This window comes from Podarcis muralis, chromosome 10 (assembly GCF_964188315.1).
Source record: "Podarcis muralis chromosome 10, rPodMur119.hap1.1, whole genome shotgun sequence".
NCBI classification, from domain to species: Eukaryota; Metazoa; Chordata; class Lepidosauria; order Squamata; family Lacertidae; genus Podarcis; species Podarcis muralis.
This window is the reverse complement of record NC_135664.1, coordinates 8617652-8637635: the sequence shown is the minus strand read 5'-3', so window position 1 is coordinate 8637635 and position 19984 is coordinate 8617652. Positions and strand designations below refer to the sequence as shown.

General features: G+C 44.5%; 2 protein-coding genes across 4 annotated transcripts in view; one reads left to right on the top strand and one right to left on the bottom strand.

Moving 5' to 3' along the window:
* Positions 1-4712, bottom strand: part of ERGIC2 (ERGIC and golgi 2) — a 31921-nt gene extending 27209 nt beyond the window's left edge. The window contains exon 1 of one of the 2 annotated variants that reach the window (XM_028746569.2): positions 4425-4712. The gene's annotated coding sequence lies outside the window, so the exon portion shown is untranslated. The remainder of the gene's footprint in view (positions 1-4424) is intronic. The other variant, XM_028746568.2, reaches the window with a different exon arrangement.
* A 5170-nt stretch (positions 4713-9882) lies between these two features.
* LAMB4 (laminin subunit beta 4) overlaps positions 9883-19984 on the top strand; it is a 58815-nt gene continuing 48713 nt past the window's right edge. The window contains exons 1-3 of one of the 2 annotated variants that reach the window (XM_077935790.1): positions 9883-10032; positions 14940-15058; positions 18999-19162. In XM_077935790.1, the coding sequence (XP_077791916.1) occupies positions 15013-15058; positions 18999-19162 (210 nt within the window). In that variant the 5' untranslated portion in view covers positions 9883-10032; positions 14940-15012. Of the gene's footprint in view, positions 10033-10922; positions 11147-14939; positions 15059-18998; positions 19163-19984 lie in introns of those variants that run through there. The other variant, XM_028745775.2, reaches the window with a different exon arrangement.

The following is a 19984-nucleotide window of genomic DNA, read 5'->3' as shown; positions in this document are numbered from 1 at the left end:
CCTGTGCCACCACTGTGATCGCTTCCCCGCTGCCACCAACCCGTTACTCTTGGGTACACACAGAGTCCAGACAGTTGTTAAAATTAAATCAAATAAACAAGTTTATTTTGTAAGCATTAACAAGTATGGTTTCTCAGTTAATTTTCTTGCCAGTTTCTTATGCTTAGTTTCTTTACCGGCCTATACCTTCTGACTGATTATCTCAACTGTTTGACTGACTCCTCTTAACAGATTCTCTCACTCTCTCACATCAGACTAGCCCAGGGGTCTGCAACCTTTAAGACAAAAAGAGCCACTTGGACCCGTTTCCGAAGGAAAAAAAACCTGGGAGCCGCAAAACCATTGCGACATTTAAAGCATGTATGCCGCTGCCCTCCGATCTGACAGCGGGCGGGAAGGTGACGTCGGGACGGTGCGTGACTAACGCACACACCGTCCCCATGCGACGTCACAGCCAGTACAGCGCCCGCCACAGTGGGGAGTGTCGGGGCGCACAATGCGCCTCCTCCCCTTGCTAGTATCCGCCCCAGAGCCGCGGCAAAGGTGTAAAAGAGCCACATGCGGCTCCGGAGCCGTGGGTTGCAGACCCCTGGACTAGCCCAACCCAAAGACTTATCCTCCCTCTCCCTTCTCTAACTCCAGACTGACTTCTTAACAACTCTAACCCTAACTCCTCCCCTTGGGTTCCTATAGGTTAGTCATTTTACCATTAGTTAACCCTTTCCTTATGAACCCAGTATGATGATGTCACACACCTAGGAGGGCAAACGCACAAGCGGCAAGGGGGGAACAAAATCACTGATCAATCCACAGTGCACCTATAATCATGAATTACAAAGCTCTCACCTTCCCAAGCATCATTTTTAGTGCAGGATGGAACAGAATCCATCCTGGCACCAAATACACTACAAATTCTCCAGTGTTACCAAATCCCTGCTATTTATCTAATGGGCATTAGTGCAAGTCTCCAGAGCCTGTCTTCTCGTGCAAGGGGAAGTCCTTAACTCACAGAGGGTTTGAGACCCATCAGGTACCCTCACCTAGTTTAGCCGTTCCCAGGTGTAACTGCTGTTGCATGTGGACAGGTTCTAGGAGCCACAGGTGAGAGCTGAGGGTCTCCCGCCAGAGGAATTACCCCTCTTAAACCTGAATCCTAGATACTGCAGGGATTAAGTGGCTTTAAAAAGGACAGAAATAAAGCAGCATTCTAAGTAAGTATTGATTAGCTGGACTCGTTGACCACATGACACCACTTTGCCAAGCTTAACAGAAACATAAATGTAAGAAGCCAGTAGACCTGTTATTAGAGAAAGGCTCTGATCCAATTAATGGTTAGTCATGGCTTTCATTAAAAGCAATGGGATTTAAATTGGCTGTGACTCACATGCTCCATTGGGACACAATGGTGGCTAACTTTAGCAGGCCAAAGAGGTTTATTCCGTAGCCTTTCTCCTTCCTGTTCTTTCGAAGCAAACGGAGATCAGATCACAGATCAGAGAATTCTCAAGGGAGTGTAATTCATGCCCTCTCGCACATTTGCTGCAAAGCATTAAATCGCGTGCTAGTTTCCACTGCCCCGCTGCAAGGCGACACTGACTCCATAACTCACCGTTAGTTCCACTACAGCAGCACCCACAGGTAGTGCAGAGCTGGAGAACAGATCTATGCAGTTGAGGGCTGGGGCAAGGACACAGGTGGTGGAAAAGGCTCTGCCACCCTATCACAAGGGCAGGAAACCAGCACTGCTGAACTCTGATTCCCATCAGCCCCAGACATCCTGCCCAACCTTTGGGGATGATGGGATCTGAACTCCAACATCTGGAAGATCACAGGTTCCTCATCCCTGTCCAAGCATAAGCATCCACCACCAAGAAGCTACAGCAAGTCTTGGATGCTAGCGTCCTGCAGCCACGTTCAGGACAGGAGTCAACGCTTGCGACCATTGTTGCATCAGAAGCATCCGCTGGCGGAAAAGGTAAAGGTAAAGGGGCCCCTGACCATTAGGTCCAGTCGTGGACGACTCTGGGGTTGCGGCGCTCATCTCACTTTACTGGCCAAGGGAGGCGGCGTACAGCATGACTAAGCCGCTTCTGGCGAACCAGAGGAGCGCACAGAAACATCGTTTACCTTCCCGTCAGAAATACCTTACCTATTTATCTACTTGCACTTTGACGTGCTTTCGAACTGCTAGGTTGGCAGGAGCTGGGACTGAACAACGGGAGCTCACCCCATCATGGGGATTCGAACCGCCAACCTTCTGATCGGCAAGTCCTAGGCTCTGTGGTTTAACCCACAGCGCCACCCGTGTCCCAGAAAGGTGGAATGAGGCTGGAAATTCCTACCAAGCACAGGAACTCTCTTCCTACCTCTGGAAAGCATTTGTGAAAGAAGCAATTTTCATGCAGTGAATTCAAAAAGGCAGTAAGCGACGTTATAGTGGATTGGGGGCCTGCTATACTACTGTGCTAACGTGCCCAACCATAATTACAATGTGAGTCAGTTAAAACAAACAGTTCTGGACATTAACTTTTCAACGTCAAACAGGAATCCTGTTCTGCAACCATCTTACCTGTCTCCCCCCACAAAACACACTCCTCTGCCACGGCAGCCTATCAGCAGCTGCCAAATTACCTTTAGCCACCTATCAGACAAAGCCAGATAGGAGGAAATGTGCCTGTCACAGGAACCTAGGAATTCTTTTTTCATTCCTCTCTCTCTCTCTCATCTATTTCTCAGCACTCTACCTAAGACTCCAATATTTAACAAGAGACCAACTTGCTACTCCTTTAGCAAGCAAAGTATTCTTGCAATCTGTCAAGTAACCAAGGCAACAGGTTTCATTATCGGACAAATCTGAAGTCTGTTTGACGAAGCATTTGCACCCGAACGCAATGCAAGTTACTCCCAAAGTAATGTGTACATGGGATTACATTGCAAATCCAGTGGATGGACACTGAAATATATTTACATTATATATACACACACAAACACATTACATATCTGTTCTAAAGACCAGATTGCAAACCCATTTCTTGCAAGAATTGCAGGCTGAACATGTTGCTTCAATAGCAGAAATGAATACTGTGATTTAAAAGACATTAACATCCCCGGCAGACATCCTTTTATACAGTATTGGGTACTGATCCAGGAAGAGAAGATAATGGAATGATGAAAGAATGAATCAAAGGGGAAGCCACTAGGAATAGCAAATTTGCATATCAGGAAAATAAACACTTTTAAGAGGAGAGAGAGGCAAGGAACAGGAGAGAAGTTTATAAAAACTCTCAAACTCATAAAAACTGCAAAGATTCCAGGCGAGATTGAAGTGTATATGAACAGTTCATTGGCCACATCTATATACTCTCAGAAATCCTAACAGTTATTAAAGCAACAGGGAAAGGACAAATGCCCTCAAGGAATTTTCAAAAATGATGACCTTCAATTTCGAATGTGAATTAAATCAGTTGTTATTATGGGGGAGAAGAATTAAAAGGAATTTTCACACAGGGCACTTTTTGCCTCCCTTATACTGCCCCCCCCCCCCCAGGAATAGTATTAATGCAAGACAGAAGCCATTTACATTTTAGGATTTACGTTTGACCTTACAAACCAGTTTATTTTCACAGACTGAGATTTAGAACAGGTCTGGGGTCATATGCAACGCTGTGCATCCACTGGGGCAAGAGTCCTTTTGCTAGAGCAAGTCTCTTTTACAATGTTGCGCGTTGAGAGAAATGCAACTCAACAGGTCTGGTGGAGGAGCCTATGCACAAGAACATGGCTGTAAGCCAGTATTTTTGATAGAGGGAGACCACCTCAGATTTGTCTTGATTTGTATTGATTTAGCTGCCTCCCCTCCCCCCCCACCTATGCCCACGCACCAGAGCATATTCCAGTGATGTTGCAAAGCCATCTTCCCATTTCCCAGAAAAGTTCTACACGCGAGATCCACTTTCTCAAAATGCCCCACTAGTAATGGAACAAGTCCAGCGCTGACTAACTGAAAACAACCGTGGTTAATACACGACACGCTTCGCACTGGGGTCTTTTTCGCACCCCATCCATCACAGGACACCTGTGTTCGCACACAGCACAGGCAAGGAAGGAGTTGCTCCCGGTCTCTAACATGTCAAACCCTGTACACGCTGCTTGCTCGCGCGTCCCCACGTTCTAGTTGCTCCCGGTCTCTAACATGTCAAACCCTGTGACAAGCTGCTTGCGTGCGCGTCCCCACGTTCTAGATTCGAAACCCGCTTCGGCGGCGACGCGATCCCGAAAGCCCTTTCCGTTCTGATCCTCAGGAGCGGCATTCACACGTGCGGAAAGAAGCGCGACCAGCGTCACGTGTGAAAGCGTCAGGGGGCAAAAGATTTGAGAGTCGGGGAAGCCACGAACATGGGAAAGGGGGAGGGGGATATGTGTACCTCGACTCCCCTGCTTGGGGGGTGGGGTGTCTGCGCGCCTCGGCGGGAGCGAGGGGCATCCAGGTGGGCGAAAACGGAGCGGGAGCTCGGCGATCGCGGCGGGTCAGGCGCCCGTTCCCCCTCCGCCTCCCGCGCTCAGCTTCCCCGCAGCATCTCCACCCGGTCCAGAGCGAGCCCGGCACCTCCTGCCCGTCTTCGACGGCGATCGGGGCGGCGGAGGCAGCAGGTGAAGCGCCCGGCGAAGGCGGCGATGCCAGCCAGCCGGACCGATTCGGAAGCGGCTCAGGGCACCGCCGGTCGCCCCGCCCGCGCTCACCGGAAGCGGCGCGCCCGGAGGGGGAAAGAAGCCGGATCGGAAGTGGGGCCTCTCTAGCCTCTACCCGAGGCTCTATGGTAAGGTTCCGCGCCCTCGTCCGGCTCGTTTTTCGAAACGCGCGGCCGTCCGCGGCCCAAGAGTCTTCCCGCCCGGAGCCAGCAGGGGTCGCTGGCGGCCTGTGTGCGCAGCCCAGTGCGCCGGGAGAGAAATGTTCCCTGTGGCGCAATAGATCAGCGCGTTTCGGTTTTGGGTTGCGGGTTCGAGCCCGACCAGGATGGCTGTGGGCAAAGTTGGACGAGGATGATCCTTCCATTTCTATGATTCCCCTCAGGGCAGGGATTCCCCCCAATGCTTTTAGCAGTTCTTATTTTTATCTTTTATTTTTATCCGTCAGCCACCTTGAGACAGGCTGGGGGAAAGGCGAGGTATATATACACAGTATGTATTTATATAATTATATATATTTGTGTGCATATATATATATACATTATATTGTCAGTTTGTCATTCAGGAAGAAGAAGAGTCATGTCTTCACTTATTCCTTCTGAAAATAAGGCTGTAACATTAGCAGCTGTGTGGAGAGGACGTGAGCCTAGAACCTGCAAAATGTCAAAAATTGCAATTTTTAAAGCGCATGGGACTCAGAGTCCCATGGGAACCTGGGCAGCAAAAGCCAAAGCCCAATTTTTACAATACAACATCATCGTATTCCATGTTATTAGGTCAACTTAGAACTTAGAAAGCCCTTGAAAAGTAGCATGTTTGGGAAGTATTGTGATAGGAAAGTCGCTATTGTCTTCTACAAGGGTGCAAATTCACCGTTGACTGCAGATGTGACACCGCAAGAGCATGCACACAAAGCTTGCCACAGACTTCACTCCTGACATGACTTTTGTAGGCCAAAAATGTCGCTTCCGGCTCAGGACAGAAGCTAATGCAACATGTTCTTGAGATGCATATTGCTGGTAAGCTGGAGGGAAAGAAAGATTTTTCCTCTCTCCACCCTTGATGTTTCTGCTGCCGGTATGTCGATGTGATAGGAATTTTGAAGTCTTAGATATATGGTTATGTTCATAAGTGTACCAACCAAGCACATACATAGATCAGCACAGGAAGACCGACCTGGAACCATTTTGATTCCTAAACTGACCAAATGTTTTCTCTGTAAGGTCAAAGTGGGAAACCTCCCCATTGTCTTTTCCCTCACAAATCCTGTCTTAAGGGCATGTCTGTGTTTGAACAGGGTGTGAGCCTGTGACCTGGCCCAGGAACTAAGTATTTATCATTACAAAAGACTGGCCAGGCTCTCCAGGAAATCCAATCAAAGTAACCTGCCAGACAGGAGAAAAACAACATTCAAATTTCTGTTTTAGATTGCCTTTTCTCTTATGTAGGTATGATGTATCTGAGGGGTGGTCTTAGGTTACACCCCTTCTGTGATGTATGTATGATGTTTCTGGGGGTGGTCTTGATCTACAGGGTGGCAATTTCAAAAGTCTTTATAAGGCCTTGTGCGCCATTTTTGTGGATCCTCCTCCTTTCCTGCATGTGAGGGGAGCACCCTGTTGCAACAGATCAATAAAGATCAAGCTTACTAGCTGCTTTGCTTCTCAATATTCTCTGGTTGGCCTCTGTTATTTTCTCCTACCAATAGGGAACCTATGTAAGGACTCTATATGGGCTCTTGGATACCCCATAAGGGAAAAGGGCAATTTTTATTTACAACATCGTCACTTCACAGTGTTATAAGAAAAATACCTCTAATTTCCGTACGGGGTATCTAGAGTCCCTCAGGAGATCTCTATTGGTCGGAGAGAAAACAAAGGCCAACCAGAGTATATTGAAAGCAAAGCGGCTAGTAAGCCCGAGCTTTATTAAAGGAAATGAACTGTTGCAACAGGGTCCCCACACACAGGACCCCACATGCAAGCCCCTATAAAGACTTTTGAAATTGCCCACCCCGTAGCCCAAGACTACACCCCAAAACATCATACATACATCACAGAAGGAGGTGGTCTCCAGCAGAAATGTGAGCGTGTTGCTTCTCTCCTGTCTGCCAGGATACCTGATAATGCCTTTCTTGGTTGTATTTTCTGGGTAGCCTGGCCAATCCTTTGAGATGGCAAATACTTTAGTTCCTGAATCTCTTACGCATATTGATAATGTGCTCAGTTTAACAGATACTTGCCTGGCTGTATTTGCAGGGAGGTGTAAGCCCCTACAGTCCAAAGACAACTGGAAAGCTTTTCCCTTTTCCTTCCTCCTTGCAGAGAAAAAATTGAGGTCCATTTGGGAAAGTCAAAATGGCTTCAGGATTGTTCCCCTGTAGTGTATCAGACATGTGCTTTATATACGTATGTATTTGTACATTTATGAACATTTATTCTATTTTGGAGACCTTAGAATTCTTATAACAATAGCCTCGTTGACAAATCAGTTAAGCCCCAGGATTTGGCATTTAATCCAGTTTAATATCCATGACCTAAGTGGGACTAAAGTTAAAAGTTTAATCACCAAACTCTCTTAACTCTTGGTATTGATGTAAGATTAGGAGGGGATTGAGGAGAGTTAATGGGGCCAGAATGACTTCGTTTTTAAATAGTCCTTGCAAAGTTGTCGGGCTTCCTGCTGAAATCCTGTAACTTTTCATATCACAAATCATGGAAGATGAGGTCATTAGCCGGAAAGGCCCAATTCAAACTCTTAGCCATTTAGAATAATCAAATTGGAAGGGACCACTTCGCCACCGCCGCAGCTAGAATATTGGCACAAAGGTGGAGAACAAGGATAGTAACCACTAAGGAAGAATGGCAGTGTAAAATGTTCAAATATACTGAACTGGCTGGTCTGATGAACAGGATAAGAGAAAATGAAGATAAGGAATAAAAGGAGGAATGGAAAATGTTTATGGAATATTTTGAGAACCAGTATAAACAAATACATAGCTTAGCAGGTCTTGAGTAAATCCAGCAGAGTTGAAATGGATAGTTTTTAATAGATAACAAATTGGTTAATGATTAAAAAAAGATGTGGATTATTCGGAGTGGTTGAAAAGCAAAGGAACCAGGAAAAGGGTGGAAGGGAAGTCATATGGTCTATGTACACATGCTGTATTTGGTATGAAGTTGCAAGTGGGACTGGGAGACGGGAGGGGGATAAATATGCTCTTTGTTCCTGTTTTTGAAAATGCAAATAAATAAATAAATACAGTAAATAGGCAAAGATCAAGAGGGTCATCTAGTCCAACCCCCTGCAACGCAGGAATCTTTCACCCAGTGTAGGGCTTGAACCCACAACTTTGAGATTAAGAGTCGCATGCTACACCGACCAAGCCATCCCTTAGTGTCTATAATATTCTGGTGGAAAGGGGGGGTTGTCTCATGTTTGTTGTGCTTTGGTGCAATAGCACCTCTCAAATGTTGCACCCTGAGGAAGCATCACAGAATAACTAAGAAACTGCAAGGATGCGTAGCTGGACCATATAAATCCACCTTTGATGCTCTACTGTTGTGTCAATTACATGCTGCAGAATATACTAGCTAAAGATGCCCAAAGCCAGGCATCCCCAAACTCGGCCCTCCAGATGTTTTGGGACTACAACTCCCATCATCCCTAGCTAACAGGACCAGTGGACAGGGATGATGGGAATTGTAGACCAAAAACATCTGGAAGGCCGAGTTTGGGGGTGCCTGCCCAAAGCTAACAATGTTTTGAGGGTGCTTGGTGTCCTCTGGAAATCTGATTTGGGGCAGTGACATTGGCTTTCTGCTTGATAGTGTCTACCTATGCTCAATTTGTATTTGTGTAAATGAAATGAGAGCTGGACCATAAGGAAGGCTGATCACCGAAGAATTGATGCTTTTGAATTATGGTGCTGGAGGAGACTCTTGAGAGTCCCATGGACTGCAAGAAGATCAAACCTATTCATTCTGAAGAAAATCAGCCCTGAGTGCTCACTGGAAGGACAGATCGTGAAGATGAGGCTCCAATACTTTGGCCACCTCATGAGAAGAGAAGACTCCCTGGAAAAGACCCTGATGTTGGGAAAGATGGAGGGCACAAGGAGAAGGGGACGACAGAGGACAAGATGGTTGGACAGTGTTCTCGAAGCTATCAGCATGCGTTTGACCAAACTGCGGGAGGCAGTGGACGACAGGAGTGCCTGGCGTGCTCTGGTTCACGGGGTCACGAAGAGTCGGACATGCCAAATGACTAAACAACAACAACAAAAATGAACTTAAATAATACAATAATCCTCCATTGACCTTCTTCCAGTGGAAACCAAACCTGGGCAAGCTCTGCACCCCTGGAAATTTTCAACATTCAGAGAAGCAGGGTGCATATAAGGTTATTTACTGTTTTACTGTAGCTGAATGCAGAAAAAGGTGTCATCCACAAACCATCTGGGGTGAGGAATAGCCAATGGGGCAAGCTTTATGGGTTGCCTAAGTGGACTAATTTCAAATCAATGGTTTCACAGTTAAGTCCTGTCTCTCCATTTTGGTAGCCTTTAAAATACCTTTGAGATTTCCAGCAAAAGCACCCGCTCTCAACTTTTTACTAATTTCAGGTGCCTCTTCCTGGTAGGGTTAGCCGGCACTTAGCAAAGCCCCCGCTCTTTGCTGGGGCACAGTCATTCAATAAATGGAGACTATTAATTGTTAATTTTTTTAATAGTAGAAAAACCCCAAAACTACTGGACCCTGGAACAGTATTCTTCTGTTTCCTGACAATTTTACAAATAAATTTATCATCTGCAGAAATCTCTTCTTTCTAATGTGAAAGGTCTTGTCCTTAAATATCTCCACCTGCGCAAATTGGCTGAGTGTGGCTTGTTCCAGCAGGTCATACTGAGTATATTTGCCTGTACAAATGTTCTCTAAGCATGTTGACTCCTGTATACCAGGTGTGAAATCGCTTTGGAAATCTTCAAAGGGGATTTCATGCTCCTTTTCTCAGTATGAAACATTTCATTTGCTCAGTTAGAAGGAGGTGTAATAATCAAGAGACCTGACACAATACTACATATTTTTTTTAAAGTATTGCCATTTCTTAGCACTGTTTATTGAAACCCCTGCAAAATGTAACGCTGATTGAATGACGTTGGTTTTGTTGTAGAACAAAATTACTTAAAATGCAATTTGTTGTTTTCCACAGAATCTGCAATATCTATGGGGCCTATGGAGTATGGATTTCACTTCTCTCTACATGCAATTTACACAGCTATTGAGACTTCTCCATGTACAGCAGAGGTGAAGAAACACAGAACACATAAGAATGCAAGGACACAGAGTAAGTTTGATGACACACTATAGAGATGGAGAATTTGACACAGGGCTGCCAAGATGGTACCATCCTAAGATGTTCTTGGGACTACAGTTCTGTTGCCTCTTCGGTGTGACAGGTCACAATTGTGCCGGCCTGGATGCCTCTTGAGTTACTTGTCACCCAGCTTGGCACAAAGGTTCCCGAGGTGGAGGTGATGGTCTTTGTCTATGTTTGGACATTGGGCGCCATTTTGAATCAAGATGGCGGACTGAAATTTGACTTTGGTGTGATAGTTACAAACAAGGCTGCAGGAGGTGGGGGGTTGGGGGATTTTCACCTACGTTTGGTTGGCAACAGATGCACTGAGCATCAGTGTGTGTGTGTGTGTGTGCATATGTGTGCACAATCACAGCCCCTCCACTCACAAATTACACTACCCATTTAAAAATCACAGATTTTTGGGTTTCTTGGAATTCCTAGGCAGCACCAAGAACTTTCTGCTAGTCTAATATAATAGATCTACTATAGGTTTTGGAAAGTTTTTTGTTTGTTCCCTAAGCATTTGGATACCTCTTAAAGAGATCGTAACCAAAGTTTGCATGATGATTCCTGAGATCAAGGAGCAAATTTTAATCTAGGTCAATTAGATGCCGTTTTGAGTCCCAATGATGGTCTGAACCTTTCAAAGTGCTCTGATTTTAACCACTGATTTCAAAACACTTTAAAAAAAAATTCTTAGAATTCATGAGCAATGCCGGGTTCGAGGCCGTTAGTGAATAATATGCTATAAATCTATTAGTGCTGTTCTGAAAACCTTAATTCACATGCTTCAATGGCGTTTCCCCCTAATTACTTCTATAACTAAGTGAAAGTAATGACACCTCCCACTTTACCTACAGATGAATCCAATGCCGTCTTCAATACACGCATCTGCTTTTGCCAAAAAAATCCAGGCAGGATAGCTTAACAAATCACCTCCTTGGCAGGTTTTAGACTAGCTCTCATTTTCATCTACACCCAGGTGCCTGAGGGGGAAACACTTTTCTTTCTTTTAGCTCTATCTGAGACTTACGACTTTCCTTCCCTGCCTTCATTTTGCCGTACCTGTTTCTACAATCGCTTTTAATTCAAAGACCAGGTAAGACATTTTGTAAGCTTCAATGTTCTTCCTGAGTTGTTGGAATATGGGATGTCTGCATTAAGCCAGCTAAGCTAGCTTCTCCTAGAAGGAGAGAGAACACTTTAATGACCACCAGCTTGTGCTGTGTTCTAAGTATTGTTAGACATACAAGAATCTTAATGTCAAATGTCAGCTTAAGATAGCGAGATAGCAGAAACGTATTGTTACAGCTGACATACCAAGCTTTGCAACGTTGCCACGTTGTTCAGTTGTGGTCCTGCACAAAGTGTTGGGTCTTTGGTACTTTGCAACGATACTTCCTTTGGATTTCCAGCTTATGAGGGAAATCTTTGCTATGTTTCAACATTACTAGCCACAGCAGCTGTAAACTTTCTTTAGAAATGGTGCTATAAGGACTCTTCAACCAAAATGATTCAAAACTTAATATTGTAGAGCAGGTGTCTTCAACCTTTTCAGACCCAGAACCCACTTTAAACCCAAACATGCATTTGGGGACCCGTTTCTTAAACTTTTACCATATATTTGAATGGTGAGTAGTGGTTCCGTTGTGATCCACTTTGCATCAGGCCAAGATCCACTTGTGGGTTCTGGCCCACCACTTGAAGACCAGTGTTGTAGAGATCTCATTATTTTGTCGAATGTAATTTTGCCATTAGTGCTAAGTGGTTCTGTGAGAGTGAAAAGTCTAGTACAGTGGTGCCTCGCAAGACGAACGCCTCACAAAACGAAAAACTCGCAAGATGAAAGAGTTTTCCGTTTTTGAGTCGTTCCGCAAGACGAATTTCCCTATGATCTTAAAATGCTGGCGGGCGGCAGCGAAGCCTTCGCTCCCCCCCCCCCCCGCCTGCCTTCCCGGGACAGCGGACACTTCTCCGCTGTCCCGGGGTTTTTTAAAATGCTGGGGGTGGGAAGAAAAGCCCTTGTCCCCCCCCCCCAGCCTTCAGAAGAGGTCGGGGGACAGACTGTCCCTGGACCTGGTCTGAAGGCGGTTTCCATAGGAACGCATTGATTGATTTTCAACGCATTCCTATGGGAAACCGTGCTTCGCAAGATGAAAAACTCGCAAGAAGAAAAAACTTGCAGAACGAATTAATTCTGTCTTGCGAGGCACCACTGTATAAAGTTCTCATGTTTTCTGTTAATAATTTTCCTCCCACCACAAAGAAAAATAAAAGAAACATTGGAAGAAAGTATTATATTCTTAGCACCCATCCTGTGCACTTATTTGAGCAAGGATGCTCCTTTCTGAATCAGTTGGAATCAATTCCTCATCTTAGCAAAAAAAAGTACATAATTACTTTCTCGTGGTGGTCCTTATTTCTTTCCACTGAAAAATACAACATGTTTCCTGTAAGAATCTTTTGCTTCCTTTTGAACAAAGTTAACATGTTTATTAATGTGCCAGGAGTTCCCAAGAGCTACATATAAACTTGCAGAAGAAGCTGGAGTTCAGTTACAAATGCCTTTATCCACCACATGAGACTTTGACAGGGGTCATTTTGCATTTTTCTCTTTGTGTGGTGCAGAAGTATTGTATCACTGTAATTAATAGCACTGCTTTTCCTTTAGTATTGCCATCCTGATTCATCTTATCAGTTCTAGGCTTGAGACCTCAATCATTTGCATAGTTCCCCATCAGAACAACTTCTCCATTTGTTTCAATATATACAGTAATAATGAATATTTTGTGTGTGGCTTTCTTTCCCTCGCTTGAAATTTATTGACATCTATTCTGCTTTTAAGAGATATTTGAACACTTTCTTTTTTAATAATATTTTTTAATTAAATTTTCTGTTTTACAATTTCAAATAAGCATTTTACAAACTTTAGAATATCCAACGACTTCCCTTCTTTTCCCCCCATGGTTCATTTTTCATATCCTATATCCTTGCATATTTTAGTATAACCATTCAAATCAATTTTCCACTTTTACATCCATCAAGAATTCTTTTCTCTGTTGAATTTATCTTAATGCTGCCAGCATTTTCAGCTATACACAGTCATTTTCCATGTACTCAATAAATGTTTTCCAATCTTCTTTAAATGTATGTTCTTCATGCTCTCTTCTTCTATATGTTAAATCTGCAAGTTGTGCATATTCTGTCAACTTAAGTTGCTAGTGCTCTTTAGTTGGGACCTCACTCACTTTCCAGATCCTTTAACACTTTCATACCTGGAATGGGATGGTTTTCTAGTAAGATTAAATAATAAGACTATTTTACAATTAAATTTAAGAGATCTGCATGTTGAAAGAATTAGCCTCTTCCTTGGGTTCATGGTTATATTTGTAAATGGCGAGACAAGTGATTTGGTGTCATTGTGTGAAATGTCATGTGACATGCCACCAATGGCCACCACATCCACTAGTCATGTGCCTAATGGGTGTTGCCTAGGGACCTACAGCAGGGCCTTCTCCGTGGTGGGATCCCAATGATGGAACTTTCTCCCTGGTGAGCTGTGTTTGTCCCCATCTCAATCATCTGAAGACATTTCTGTTCACATTTGGTACTGAAAGGCGATGGGTTTCCTGCTAGCTTAGAACTGCTGCGCTTGGATATAATGCTGTGTTAAAATGTGTTTTTAAGCGTTTTAAAGTTTCGTAATGCTTTTAATTGGGTTGGATGGCAGCCGTGGGCTTAGGAAGGGTGGGGCAGACATTTAAGTAATTATAATGTAGCAGCTACATGAGACTTTCAGGGTTAACTCCCGGACCACATGGCTCACTGTTTGTGTGTGCAGAAGAACTTACTTTCCAACAGTGCAGAATCCATCTATGTCCATGCTCTATGGGAGAAAAAGCAGTGACAGTGTGGAAACTAAACATGATGTCAAATTCATATTTACATATTTTTAGATGTGTTATTATTACTTCTTTTTATTTATGTCCTGTAATTTATATACCACGTGATTTTAGAAAAAATCAAAGCAGATGACAAAAGATTTTGCAGGCACAAAATCAATGTACTAACCCAGCTCCTATATCTTACACTTCCCTGGGAGTAAGCTCCATTGATCTCAGTGGAGCTGACCGTTGAGCAGCAGTTTAGCTAGGTGCTTAAAATATTTCGGGCATAAACATAAATCTGCACAAAATTAATCTATGAGTTTATTATAAGTACATTTATACATTTGCTATCATTTAAAACAAAAAACCACAGAGCCTAGGACTTTCCAATCAGAAGGTCGGCGGTTCGAATCCCCGTGACGGAGTGCGCTCCCGTTGCTCGGTCCCTGCTCCTGGCCACCTAGCAGTTTGAAAGCACGTCAAAGTGCAAGTAGATAAATAGGTACCGCTCCGGCGGGAAGGTAAACGGTGTTTCCGTGCACTGCTCTGGTTCGCCAGAAGCGGCTTAGTCATGCTGGCCACATGATCCGGAAGCTGTACGCCGGCTCTCTCGGCCAGTAAAGCGAGATGAATGCCGCAACCCCAGAGTCGGCCACAACTGGACCTAATGGTCAGGGGTCCCTTTACCTTTTTAAACAACTGCTAACTCCGATTTGAGGACCCTGATCCTCTCCCCCAGCCCCAAGCAATTTTTTCTGGTCCTCCAAGAGCCTACCAATTTCGATAATAGCAGTAAAAAGAGGTTGGGGGAATTAAAATGGAACTGGGTTGGAACAGAACTCGGTTCTGGCACTTCTCAGGTGGGCGCCATTGCCATTTTGAGAGAACAAGGGAGACGTTCATGGTGAGTTCCGGCACCTGTTTTTCTACAAAAAGCAGCGCTGATTTTGGACACATGATAATAATGTTGGGAAGCCTTAAACATACTAACGTTTTCCATTGCAGGTCCCACCACCGATGCTCAGGCAAAGGGGGACGTCACAAGGACAACGGCCGGTTTTTAGCCTAGATCTGAAAGATGCCCACCAAGAAATGGCTCCCGCTGGCCATCCTTTTCAAGCTCAGTAAGTTCAAGGACTTTAAATACGCTCCGTCATTTCCCCTGTTATCTCTCCATTTGCAGCTCCTTCGGAACGCGGGTGACCAGCCCACAGCATGGACGCCACTAGTCAGGCAGTCAGTTTTATTGCACATAGCCAAAGGCTGCTGCAATGTACACAGAATCATTCAACAATTAAAAGAAAATATGTTGGATTAATACAAAAAATTTAAAACATTTATATTATCAAGACATTACCTATGGTACCTTAAAATACAGGTTAAGACATTAAACAATAAATTTTATAGGCTAAAATTGTCACATGGCCACTAATATATTAAAAAATAATGTTAATTAATACAATGTGCAATTATATTCGGAGTTTGATGATAAAGATAGAATATAGCTTGATGTAGATACAGTGGTACCTCTGGTTAAGTACTTAATTTGTTCCGCAGGTCCGTTCTTAACCTGAGGTACCACTGTAGGGTCAAATAAATTCATCTCCTTTACAGTTGGTGGCTATCTTGGCTATATAATTTGCTCTAATTTTCCTAGTGGCAGTTGCAAAGAGTGCTACACGCTAGGTCACATACTTATCTGTGTCTGCGAGGAGATATACAGTGGTACCTCGGGTTACATACGCTTCAGGTTACATACGCTTCAGGTTACAGACTCTGCTAACCCAGAAATAGTGTTTCAGGTTAAGAACATTGCTTCAGGTTGAGAACAGAAATCGTGCTCCTGCGGCGCAGCGGCAGCAGGAGGCCCCATTAGCTAAAGTGGTACCTCAGGTTAACAACAGTTTCAGGTTAAGAACGGACCTCCGGAACGAATTAAGTTCTTAACCGGAGGTACCACTGTATATGCATTTTTGTACAAATTAATTGGCTGGAGAATTGCATTGCAAAATTCAAAGGTATGCGGATTTCAAAAGATAGTTCTGTTTTAGTTAACATATTGTTTTGGATGGTGCAAATTACCGGCATAGAACTGAGCCAGCTTCTATATGTCTTGCTCCATTCATCCCTTCCAATCCATACCCTGGGTTTCATTTCATGTTATACAGTATGTGTAGCAGAATCCTTTTTCAAAAAGAATATTAATGTTTAGGGGCTGCCCTCTGTATTGTTTCAGTTCTTTTGCATCTATCCTCTTTGCAGTAATAATAGCCTTGTGCTAAAAAATTGAGCAACTATTGTGAGACAGATGAGGCTGCCTGGCATTAGAACTGGCCTTAGAAGGATAAAAAACAGGAAAGTGGACTTGACTCCAGATAGACACACAATGGGAAAGAGTGTTGACTTTTAGAAGTGTGTCTTGAGAAGTAAACAAAATAATTGGCAGCTTCTGTGCTTATCTCATCATAAGCGTGGAGCAGGTGTTTCTAAAACTGTATGAAAACATCTCTAGATTTCTTTGCAACCTGTACAAACTTCTAAGACACTCACATGTCCCATCATAACAAGTTGAGCCAAGAAGCAGTAAGAAGAAGAAGTCTGTAAGGGCCCCAGACCTGTTCAGTGTTTCAGCTGAAAACATTTTTCAACAAGCAAAATCCCTGAAAGGAAAGTTAGCTCAGTGGAAGAAAAATGCTCAAAGTCATTTCAGGCAAGGTCTTTGTCCAAAGCAACTGGATTCCATTTTTTCTGGGCTCTCCCAGCTTCAATCAGTGTTTGGAAAATGTGGCTGTTTATGGGGTTCAGTTAGAACCGGTTGAAGCCTTCGGAATGGTGGGCTTGCCGTCAAGTTGTCGTCATGCCGTTTATTACATTTCACATCACCGGAAATCTAACGGTTGAGGTTTGTTTATTCTCCTCCTCATTGAAGATCAGAGTCCAGACTTCATTGTAGACTTCACACTGGCCATTAGCCAGGGATGTTTTGAAGTTGAAGGATAACAACATCTGAAGGGCTACAGGTTCCTCATCCCTGTCATATGTACCGTAGATTCCAGCGTATTAGGCGACTGGGCATATAAGACGACCCCCAACTTTTGCTGTTCAATTTTAGAGTTTTAGAGTTATAGAGTTTGAGTGCCGCCAGGGGCAGAGCACACACCCCTCCGCTGCCTCTGCCATTGCAGCAGCAGCAGCCCAAGGCGAGGCGTTGGCGGGTGGGTGGGTGAACACTGCGCTCGGAAGGACTTTCCGCGTCCCCTTCTGTGGGGAGGGAGGAGGAGCGACGGCAGAAGGGGCGCCTCTGCTCACCGGATCCCTCTCCTCCTCCCCAATGTGTATACCCGGCGTATAAGACGACCCCTGACTTTTGGGGTGATTTTCCAGGGATAAAAAGTCATCTTGTACACCAGAACATACGGTAATGAGGAATCAGGCATGGGTGCAGGGGTTATTTAGAAAGATCAGAAGGCAGAGGGTACCGCATACTTGCATATTTTAGCTACCGTATAGGGAAGACCATATCAGATTAATTCCATGCATGTTTGTTTGTTTTAAATTCCACCTTTCTCCCAGTGCAGGACCCAAGATGGCTCACAGCATGAGCTAAGCACAGATACAGCTAAAAAACATACCTATCAGTTATACATATTAAAGCACATGTAATGTACTAAACTGTGGCTTATTACCGTATTTTTCCATCTATAAGACGCCCCCATGTATAAGACACCCCCCCCCTATTTTGGGGGACTCAGTTTTAAGAAAATGAGGGGAGATGGCTCAAAGTTGTTGAGCTTCTCCCCCTACGCAGCTGCGGGCAGGAAACACGCCCTAGATGGTTTCCCGCTCGCTGCAGCATCGGGGGACGTTGCGCTCCTGCCAACTGGCTGGCTGGCAGGCATGCCCCATGCCACTACAGTGGTACCTCGCAAGACAAAAAACTCGATTTTCCCGATGGGCTTGCTTCGCAAGACGGAAACGTCTTGCAAGTTTGTTTCCTTTTTCTTAACACCGTTAATACAGTTGCGACTTGACTTCGAGGAGCAACTCATAGAACGCGGTGTGGTAGCCTTTTTTGAGGTTTTTAAAGACTTTGGTGATTTTTGAAGCTTTTCCAAAACTTTCCCGACACCGTGCTTCGCAAGACGAAAAAAATCGCAAGACGACAAAACTCGTGGAACGAATTAATTTCGTCTTGCGAGGCACCACTGTATCCGTGTATTGGACAACCCCAGTTTTTTTTACTTGATTTTTGGTCAAAAAACTTCGTCTAATACATGGAAAAATACGGTATTTCTCTCCATAGGAGACTGAACGTTTGAGTTTTGTTTGGAGATAAAAAACAGTTCCTAGTGCCCTTCACAGATTGCTGAAGGCTAAAAAGAAGCACACTAAAGGTGGTTTGCACCTCCTCACACAAAAAGACCCCTTAAGATTTCATAGAATCATAAAGTTGGGAGGGACCCACAAGGGTCATCTAGTCCAACCCCCTGCAATGCAATACAGGAATCTCATCTAAAGCATCCAGGACAGTTGACCATTCAACCTCTGCTTAAAAACCTCCAAGGAAGGAAAGTCCACAACCTCCTGAGGGAAAACGTTCCACTGTTGAACAGCTCTTACTATCAGAAAGTTCTTCCTTTTCCTTTTCCATTTTTTTATTTTGACAAAGTAATAAGAATAAATAAAAAAAGAATAAAATGTGTACCCCACTCCCGAGACCGTTCCACTGTAACTATCCAACCTCCCAAAATGTCAACACCTCTTTGAAAGTGCTTTAAAGGTATCCTGGGTGTGCAGAATTTGAGGCTTTCTTCTTGTTTCTTTGAGATTCCAACGTGGAGACCAGGAGCTATCAGACTGATGATAGCCTAAAGCCATGTGCTTTGAAAGGTGGATTCTCAACAACTGCACACAAGAACCTCCTTGGCGGCTAGAGGTTGCCCGGAGAGGAAATTATCGTAAAGACGTGTGCCAGCCTGGCAAGCCCTTTCCTTCACTCATTGCTGTCATATAAGTGCCAGTCCATATAACATTTACTATGCTTCATCTTTCTTTTGTGGACAGCTCTGCTGACAGACTTCCTGCTTGGTCAGAAGAATCCTTGTGAAAATGGTTTCTGTCGCCATCCTGTTGGAGACCTACTTGTGGGTCGCGGTGACAGCCTAACAGCTTCATCCACGTGCGGACTGTTTGAGCCTCAAAAATACTGCATTATCGGCTACCTGGAGGTGAGTTTATTTTATATATCGCTCCAACGTTTAAACGGGAAATAGCCCTAGAGCAGGCTTCCTCAACCTCGGCCCTCCAGGTGTTTTGAGACTACAATTCCCATCATCCCTGACCACTGGTCCTGTTAGCTAGGGATCATGGGAGTTGTAGGCCAAAAACATCTGGAGGGCTGAGTTTGAGGAAGTCTGCCCTAGAGAGTCTGTAACATCCAGCCAGAGTCCTCTTCCAGTTTACGCCTTCTTTAAACCGGCTTTCTAAGAGCATGTGGGGATCTTCTTGAGTTTGGTCGGGAAAATGCTCACTGCTTCCACAACCTGCCTGACAACCTGTCTTGTCTTGTCCAGTTTGTTTCGATGCTTTGTTGGCCTGGATGGAGAATGGTGTGTGTGTGTGTGAACCTTTGTGCGGCTGGGATGTAGCTGTTTGTGCAGAGGAGTCACCCAGTTTTGCATCTGAGCCCCTCCCCATCCCCCAGCGCCATGTGTCCTGCTGTTCCAAAGACTACCTACGATGACATTGCGGCTCACTGGCTGAAAACTTTCCCCGGTCTCAGCTGCACAGCAAATGATTTTTGGAAGCGGGAAGCTTTTCTAAAGTGAGTTTGATTGGGGAAATGCTCACTGCTTCCACAACCTGCCTGACAACCTGTCTTGTCTTGTCCAGTTTGTTTCGATGCTTTGTTGAAATCCCTATTTATTTTTGCATTATTCAGAAGTACACAACGTTGTGACCAAAAACTGCTGAAGCGGTTTGGAATAAATACTTGCAGAGTTTTCTTCGAAGTGAAATGCTCCATCTACAGCGCTGAACTTGCATATGCA